General features: G+C 42.1%; 1 protein-coding gene across 1 annotated transcript in view; it reads left to right on the forward strand.

Annotated features, from left to right (window-relative positions):
- TMEM182 (transmembrane protein 182) overlaps positions 1 to 8752 on the forward strand; it is a 49981-nt gene extending 41229 nt beyond the window's left edge. Inside the window, exon 5 of the mRNA XM_010829686.1 lies at positions 5866 to 8752. Within this exon, the coding sequence (XP_010827988.1) occupies positions 5866 to 6086 (221 nt within the window). The 3' untranslated portion in view covers positions 6087 to 8752. The remainder of the gene's footprint in view (positions 1 to 5865) is intronic.
- The last annotated feature ends 872 nt before the right edge of the window (positions 8753 to 9624 follow it).

Genomic DNA, 9624 nt, shown 5'->3' on the forward strand with positions numbered 1-9624 from the left:
TTGGAGAAGACTCTTGAGAGTCCCTTGGACTGCAAGGAGATCCAACCAGTCCATTCTGAAGGAGATCAGCCCTGGGATTTCTTTGGAAGGAATGATGCTAAAGCTGAAACTCTAGTACTTTGGCCACCTCATGCGAAGAGTTGACTCATTGGAAAAGACTCTGATGCTGGGAAGGATTGGGGGCAGGAGGAGAAGGGGACGACAGAGGATGAGATGGCTGGATGGCATCACTGACTCGATGGACGTGAGTCTGAGTGAACTCCGGGAGATGGTGATGGACAGGGAGGCCTGGCGTGCTGCGATTCATGGGGTTGCAAAGAGTCGGACACGACTGAGTGACTGAACTGAACTGAAGCTATTTTATGAATTTTTGTTAGACTTCAAAAAATAGAAATTATAAAATTCAATTGGAGATAAGTTATGCTTTCAAAATGTATGACCTAATTTAAATATAACTTCATTTAAAACAATTATTACCTGAATATTGGCAATACTTTCTATGCCTGCTAAAATCACTGTGGCAAGTGGGTTTGAAATATAATACACTTGTCTCTCAAGACAGCTATTGCTTATGTTTTTATGAATTTCTTTTTGTAGTTAAGATTTTTCCGTAGTGTTAGTGCTTCACTTGGTGGGTGGACCAAATCAATAATTGTTGTTGTTCAATCCCTAAATCGTGTCTGACTCTTTGTGACCCTATGGACTGCAGCACGCCAGGCTTCCCTGTCTTTTCACTATGTCCCAGAATTTACTAAAACTCATGTCCACTGAGTAGGTGATGCCATCCAACTATCTCATTCTCTGTTGCCCTCTTCTCCTGCTGCCCCCAGTCGTTTCCAGCATCAGGGTCTTTCCCAAGTGTTGGCTCTTTGCATCAGGTGGCCAGAGTATTGGAGCTTCAGCTTCTGCAGCAGTCCTTCCAATGAGTATTCTGGGTTGATTTCCTTTAGGATTGACTGGTTTGATCTCCTTTCAGTCCAAGGGACTCTCAAGAATCTTCTCGAGCACCAGTTTGAAAGCATCAATTCTTCATTGCTCAGCCTTCTTTATGGTCCACCTCTCACATCCATACATTATTGATCCATACATCAATAATATTGCTGATATCCCATCAATAGGAGATGCGTCTCTCTGGGTGTGAACACACGTCCTCTCCTCCCACCCCACCCCCACCACATTCACTTTCCAGCACAGGTAGGCACACATTTCCACCACACTTTTTTTTTTTCTTTTTTCATACATTTTGTTTCTTGTTTTGATATATTTTCAAACTTACAGAGAAATGGTAAGCCCCTTCACCCAGAGACTGCCTTCAGATATTTCTGATTTTCCCAACGTCTGTTAAAGAAAGCAAAAGAATCGAGTCCTGGAACAGGCCCTGTGTTTAGATGTGTCATCTGAGTATCCATCAGACCAGAGTAAATCCTTCTTTGACCTTCATGAGCTGGGCTCTTTCGAGGAGTACAGGCCTGTGGTTTTCTGGAACGTTCCTGAGTTGGTCTGCCTGATGCTTCCTCAGTACTGGGTTTCAGTTCTTCCCTCCCGCTGCAGCAGCACAGCCGTTACATTGTGTTCTCACTGAATCTCTTGAAGTGGTAAGTGACACCAGTCTCTCATGTCCCTGGTTTTACCAACTTTGATCCCTTGAGTAAAGTGGGATTTGCCAGGTTTCTTCAGTGTAAAGTTGCTGTTTTTTCTTTACGACTAATATGCGTTTTTGTGGGAAGAGACTCTGAGCCAGTGTAAACATTTATTTCCCATCTAAATTTCATCCACTAGTTTTAGTATCCATTTTTGTTTCTTGCCTGAATTAATTCTGACTTAAATCATCACCTAGCAGTGATTTTTGATTCAGCTCTTCCTTCTATATTTATGTCAGCATTCTGAATGAAAGGCATTCCCTTCTCCCTACTTATTTATTTACTTGCTTATTTATATCTCTCTGGGCTCTTGGATCCCTCTTTTGTTTGATGGGATGTAATGGGCTTCTATCATTATTTGTTTAATAGTCAAATGTTCTTAGAACTGGCTAGGAGAAGCCCCAAGATGTGTTTTCTGATCGCCCTCACTGCTCTCTGAGCACACCTGTACTTTTTTGGTATAACATGATGTTCCAGATTCGTCTTGTACTTTCTGTCCCAGCCTGGACTCAGCTGTTTGTCAGAGATGCCCCGAACCCTGGGTTTAGAAGCTGAGTTGTGGATGCCCGGTGTGCTCCATGGAACTGGGGTGGTGTTGCTGCCAGACTTTCACAGGGAACAGCCAGGAAGTGTAGCTAGGCACACACACGCACAAAGGTGTGTGCACACATTTGCCTCCGTATCCATTCATTTATCCATCTATCTAAAACCGCAAATTTGCACCAACACATTCAATTCTAAAAAATCACCATAGAGTTCATTCTAGCTTTCCCCCCTTTTCAAATTTGTGACTCCCTTTTCAGGAGTGAAGAACTTGACTCCAGTTCACCTCAATATATGTATGTGGATGATCAGTCCCGCTGTAAGCAATGGTCTCCTGACTCTTCTTTTGGCTACTTACTTCATGCAGCCCCCGTCATAAATTTTTGCTGCCATATTAGCTAATTTGTTGGCCTTTGGTGTAAATACTGATAGTTCCCCCAGGTTTGTTTGTTCATTTTACTTCTGTTTGTCTGCACGCACACACACACACACACACACACACACACACACAAGACACTGGCGATGTAGTGGGTTATGAAGAGTAGGGAAGCACTGTTTTACCCCAGGGGTATAATCATAAGCTGGTCTGTTATGAAGTAAATGGACTATGTCTCCAACCAGTGAACAAGACTGCATTGATAGAAACCACTATTATTCGTTGCTTTCAGGGTGTAATTGCTCTTTAAAGAACAGCAGTGATTAAATGTAACTGAATTCTTCCTTATTATGGATCGTCTGCATGATGTCCTACAATACTTTTTAATAATTTTATTTATTTATTTATTATTCTTGGCCGTGCTGGGTCTTTACTGCCGCCTAGACTTTTTCTCTAGTTGGCGGCAAGCGGGAGCTACTCTCCAGTAACGTGCGAGAGCTTCTCATTGCTAGTGTCCTCTCTGGTTGCAGAGCACGGGCTCTGGAGCACGTGGGCTTCCGTAGTTGCAGCTCCCAGGCTCTAAAGCACAGGCTCAGTAGCTGTGGCGCACGGGCTGCGCTGCTTCACAGCGTGTGGAGACCACCTGGCCCAGGGGTTGAACCCATGTCTCCTGCATTGGCAGACAGGTTCTTTACCACTGAGCCACCTGGAAGGCCCTACAATACTTTAAAAAATATAGTCTAAATTCAGTAATTTACAATTCTTCAAGAAAAGATGTATAAAGCTACTAGTTTTTCATGAAGGAAACTTTTTAAAATTAAAATACCTGAAAGCAAAAGAGATTCACGTGATGCAAGGAAGCTTTTATATATACATATATATATATAAAAACAAATAATAAAAAATGGTTTGCAAAGTGTTTGCATAAGGCAAAGGGTATGCAGATGACCAAGCCACACCTTTACCTTAGCAGAGCACACTGTCTGTGTATTTGCTGAAAAAAAAATGCAATGAGGGGCTCAGACTTGCTAGACAACACATGGCCTCACCATATTGTTGTCACAGTCTGGGGCATGGCTCTGCGAGGAGCTTGCTGGCCGGACCCGGCTTCACTGTCTCTTTGTGATCCAGTTGTCGTGCAGTGATTAGACTGCTCTATTCTGTGCTGCAATATTTACATTCACGTGCAGAAGGCAGAGTGAAGGATGGTTCTTATTAGTGAAGCCATTGTGTTGACTCTTCACAACTCTGTAGCTTGTATCATGATCAGGGTGAAGTTTCAGCTCTGATGATGACATACTTTGACATAACGTGTGGGCCCTTCTCAAGATTCTTTATGAAATTGATGACCCAGGAGGGCGAGGACACCTAAATACTTCAGGAACATGGTTAACTCTATAAGAGCAATGGATGGCTAGGCTTGTAACCCACGTTAAATCTTCTCTCCATGTTTCCCAGCCTCTGCTCCTGATCACAGGGTGGTGCTTATCTTCCAGACAGACTAGCAATTAGAATGTGGAGCTTTTATACCTGATAGTTCAGTTCATTCATTCAAAGAGTACAGTAGATCCTTAACAAGTTTGGATTGAACTTTTGGACAAATAACAAGTGACCTCAGGTATATTTTTGTTGTTCTGTTGCTAAGTCATATCTGACTCTGCAACCCCATGGACTGCAGCATGTCACGATTCCCTGTCCTTCACTATCTCCCAGAGTTTGCTCAAACTCATGTCCTTTGAGTCAGTGATGCCATCCAACCATCTCATCCTTTGCCACCACCTTCTCCTCTTGCCCTTAATCTTTCCCAGCATGAGGGTCTTTTACAATGAGCCAGCTTTTCGCATCAGGTGGGCAAAGGATTAGAGCTTCAGCATCAGCCCTTCCAGTGAATATTCAGAATTGATTTCCTTTAGGATTGACTGGTTTGATCTCCTTGCTGTCCAAGGGACTCTCAAGAGTCTTTTCCAGCACATGATTCGAAAGCATCAATTCTTAGCACTCAGCCTTGTTTATGGTCCAGCTCTCAATATCCATACATGACTACTGGAAGTATATTTTGCTTTGGGACAAATTCGTGTATGGGGACCTGTCCCTCATTCAGTAGTGAATCAACTTAGCGGCTCTCGAGACTGCAGCTCAGTGCAGCGGTTGCACCTCCTTGCTGTCACGGTAACAGTCACATGGAAAAGCATGTGCCTAGTAGTAGTCTCAGATTTCCGAATTCATACAGCTCTTCTGTCGTGTTATTTGATAAAGTCAAGCGTCCAACACTATGCTACTTCTCTGCCCTTATAATCCCAACGGTATTTTTGAATAGGTGGATTGCAGTTTTATATTGAAATGCTTCATAAATTATATTGAAGGTTTAGTAATTTCCCTCCCTCCTTTCTTTCTTTCTTCCTTTCTTTTATTTAATAAGGCTCTTGATCGCAAATCCACAGAAAGTTTGTTAAAGAGTCACGTATGTTCTTTTATATTAGTTCAGTGCTCCCATCTCTGTTTTTTTTTCTGGTACTTACTTACTTGGCTTCTGTTTTCACTGTCACATTTACAGCACCAGTTAGCTGTAATTATAAATGTTACATTGTTATAACAATAGTCAGAAAGACTTTGAAGTAAAAATCAGCTAGGAAAGCTACCAGCTGAGTTTGCATAAACTTGAAACTGGGGGTTCAGAGTACCTGTTTCATGAGTATGTTGTACATGTTGAAAGAAATAACGTATAACAGTGCTCATCACAAACGAGACATACAATAAAGACGAATAAATGTTGGAAAGTAAATTCTGCTAGGCAGGGCTTCCCTGGTGGCTCAGACGGTAAAGAATCTGCCAGCATTTGAGGAGACCTGGGTTCAATCCCTGAAGATCTCCTAGAGAAGGGAATGGCAACTCACTCCAGTTTTTTTGCCTGGAGAATCCCATGGACAGAGGGATTCTTGCCTGGCGGGCTACAGTCCATGGGGTCCCACAGAGTCAGAGACGACTAAGCGGCTTCCACAATAGCACAAGGGATCTTTGACTCTTAGGTTCGCAAGCACCTGATGCGGCCCCTGGCACACGGTGAGCGCTCAGTCAGCACAGGTCAGCCACCGTCCTTGTTCTTCTGCAGCTCCCACCCTCAGTGCCCTGATCACTGAAGATAAGTGATGTGCCTAGGAAGCATTCAATAGCAGGTCTGACACCAAGCAGGCGATTTAGCTAGAGTTGCATTCTCACAGTTTTATCGTCGGGCGTGTGACTGGTCTGCTAGCACGCTCGGGCAGACATCTTCAGAAAGGCTAAAGGTGTCTTGTTCTGTCCCCTCAGGCGTCCTGTTTGCCCTGGTGGTGATGCTGTACGTCATCTGGGTGCAGGCGGTGGCCGACTTGGAAAGCTACAGACACAGGAAAATGAGAGACTGCTTGGATTTCAGCCCCTCTGTGCTGTACGGCTGGTCGTTCTTCCTGGCCCCGGCGGGAATTTTTTTCTCCCTGCTAGCTGGATTACTGTTTCTGATTGTTGGACGGCACATTCAGATACATCACTAGTCAGACTGCTGCCTCCAGTGTCTCCCTGAATGATTTAAAACAGAGCTTTTTTTTTTTTTTTTTTCATTTTGTCTCCATGATCCCGGCATAGAATGAGTTGATGTAACTTGTTAGTTGCTATTTGAATTAGCCATTGTGATTTTCTCTCATAAGAGAGTCCTAGAATCTCTCCAGGTGCTTCGGTCTTGTCTAAGTGCCCTCAGGAACCTAGTTTGCAGGTAACAGGGGCCTCATCCCTTTCACCATACTTGGAGTTTGCAGGTAGCAAAGGCCTGAACCATCATTAGGGGCAGATCATGATTTGATCTAAGCCTCCTTTACATTCACTTCCGCTACTGTTAAGAATAATTCTTGGGAGAGTAATTATGAACAACAAACAAATGTTGTCAGAGAATTAACTCTGCTTCTTTTCTCTGTACGTCAATACCCACGTACACAGGTACCAGCTCCTGTGAGCAGATTACTCACCACTAAAAAATAGATCAAAATTGCTCCCTTAGCAGGAGCCACACAAACTCATCAGTCAGAATGGGCCCCCACAAAACCAACCTGTATTTATTCTTCTTTCTTAACCAAAATTAAGTTTGGTTATGTTAAGTTATTCACTTAATTGTGCATGCTTATATAAATCTTAGGCTATATTTAAAAGAAGCAAATCTTTATACCAAATCACAGATAACGCAGATTGGATTTTTCATGAACTGAAAGTGGCTTAATTGTGTATGGAATATGGTTGAAAGTATGTAAAAACCAAGCGCCTGTGCTTTGTACATAATTCTATTTGATATTTTAAAATTCCCAGCTAAAAATTATATTGATAATCTGTCCAGCATGTGAAGATTTACTGATGAAATGTGTTTTTAATATGCACTCACTATAAACGCCCAAAATGCTTCCAGATGAGGGTGATAATAGTCTTGCTTTATTAAAGACTATGAAATGTTAACTTTCCCCAAGATCCTATGGGTTGTAGCTCTTCCCATCATTTGATGCCCTTCCCTGTTGTCCCTCCCTGACATCAGCTTTACAGCAAGTACATTAGCATTTACGGATCTGCTGTTTGCTTTAACCTCTTGGAGGAAAACCTGAGGGGGTGGGCATGTAGGAATGATTATATTCACTAGAGTAGACATTTTGCATATCAAAGATGTTTGTTTGGCACTAGTTTTGATGGAAATCGCATCCATCTGAGAAGCCTAGGTCTAATTTGCATTTTGGAAGCCCCCTGGCAGAGGACTCGCCTAGTGAAGGCACAGAGGCTCTGTGTGGTGTGCGGACTGACGTGTTCCAGACACAGCACTTTACTCTGCAGCTGCTGCGGACACCAAGGGCTTGAGTCGGAGGCGGCTGGAAGGGTGACCCCTTAGAAGCTGAGCCTGGGGTGGGGCAGAGGCGCTGCTCCCCCGGCGCCTCACCCCCTGGTCCCCAGATTGTCTCTTCTGTGCACAGCTTGTACTTTCCTTTAGACCTGGTTTACTGGGAGGGTGCTCTTGGGGTGGGAAATGAAGGTCTGAGGTGTGTGCGGATCACGGGGCGTTTTTGGGGTTACGTACGGACCGGGCTTTCCTGTTAAAAAAAAAAAAGAAAAAAAAGACTTCAGGTCCTTAACTGGTTTCTCAGGAGGTTTCAGTTTTATCATACACGTTTTCCTGGTACTTTCCTTTGTGTTCTTCTGTTTCATTTTTATATTGCTTCATTTATTTCTTTGCTTTTGGCCTGATTATTACAAAAAATAATTATGGGTTCTGTTATGCATGTTGACTGTGATATTAAGTTGTGGCATGCTATTAAGTTTTCCAGACGATGCTAGATGTATTTGATTAACTCATGGCATCTGTAAAAACAATTCCTTTTGGTAGAACTTTGGAATGGAGACTTTTTTTAGTGTATTATACGTCATTCAAATTTCATGTGCAAGCTGTTTTTTTTTTTTTTTTAGTAAAGGTTTGAATATTTGTAGTTTTCAGATGATTAGTCTTACTTTCTAATATTTGTGTGACTACCATATATTTATCTTAGGGTAACTGGCTGAATATCTGATGTACATGAGACTTTTACTCAGATCCACACTTTGGAAGTAATAGTTGTAATGCACTGATCACATTAATTCAAGCATATTGCCTGATCTATTTCAGCAACAATCCATGGAGGAAAGGTGAGTTGTATTTACTATGTCAACGAGTAAAATGCACTTATATATTCTTGTAACAGTCTTATATCTGATTTGGGATAGTATGCTTCATTTTATTTCTCTATTTAGTGTATTGATTTATTTCCAAATCTTTCAAAGTTTTGAAAATCTTTTTTTAAGAGAATTGAATTTGCATCTTGAAGTTTCAGTTCAATGAATAAGATAGCTTCTCGGTGACACTTGCAGAAAGAGTGAGGTAAGAGGAAAGTGAGGTGTGATCTTGGACTCTGGTGGAGACTGTTCTCTCCTTCTCCTCTTTGCCCAAGCGGTTTAGTTCAGTCCTGTGACAGGGAACACAGGAAACTGCTGGGAAAACGCTACAAAGATGCTGAATGAAGATGTTTAATTTGGGATTGAAAGTATGCTGTTAGCTAATACTGTTAAGTGTACTGTTACTGGACACTGACTGCTTTTATGACTAATCTATGAAATGTATTTACTGAATTTGAAGATTAAATCCACTTATAAGAGTATATTTATGTGATGGAAGAGGTGTCAGTGCTTGGTAATTATCGATTATCAACGTGTGTGTGTGTGTGTGTGTGTGTGTGTGTTACGTCTGTAAGTTTGTTTTTGTGGGTTTTTTTCCTACTGCTCTCTCTCCACTTGACCTGACTGACTATCGTGTTACGTCTGTAAGTTTGTTTTTGTGTGTTTTTTTTTTTTTTCTACTATTCTTTCTCCACTTGACCTGACTGACTGCTAGCACAATCAGCAGACCATCTCAAGGCTGCTGGGAATAGGGGCCGCATCATACGCTTGTAGATACTTAGTTTTTGATCGATTGATCAATACAGCATCATTAGTACAGTTTATGATTTCTAATACTTTTGCCTGTCCACATGATAGCATGACGTTTCTAATTAATGCAGTTGCTTCATAATGTTGCTGTCTTAGTCATAAGATGGTGAACCCTGAAGCCTACCATTTTACCACTTACCCAGCTTCCAGAAAAATATGATTTCCAAGGTCTGTTACTTCCTATTCACAGATACAATAAGACAGAAAGAAAAGACATTAAAATGTGTTTACTTCTCCAAATTGTTTTTCTTTGCAAAAGTTATGCATATTCATTAAACCATTCAGAAAGTATAAATGAGTAGAAAGAAAGAAATTTCATCCATAACTCCACCAGTAGAGTCAAGCAGTACATCAATAGTTCTAGTAGGTCACTTAAAGTTCTCAGTTGCTCAGTCACGTCCAGCTCTTTGTGACCCCATGGACTGTAAACCCACCAGGTTCCTCTGTCCAGGGGATTCTCCAGGCAAGAATACGGGAGTGAGTTGCCATGCCCTCCTCCAGGGCATCTTCCCCACCCAGGGATCGAACCCACCCACCTCTCTTCTG

Source organism: Bison bison, unplaced genomic scaffold, assembly GCF_000754665.1.
Source record: "Bison bison bison isolate TAMUID 2011002044 unplaced genomic scaffold, Bison_UMD1.0 scf7180017864508, whole genome shotgun sequence".
Lineage (NCBI taxonomy): Eukaryota > Metazoa > Chordata > Mammalia > Artiodactyla > Bovidae > Bison > Bison bison.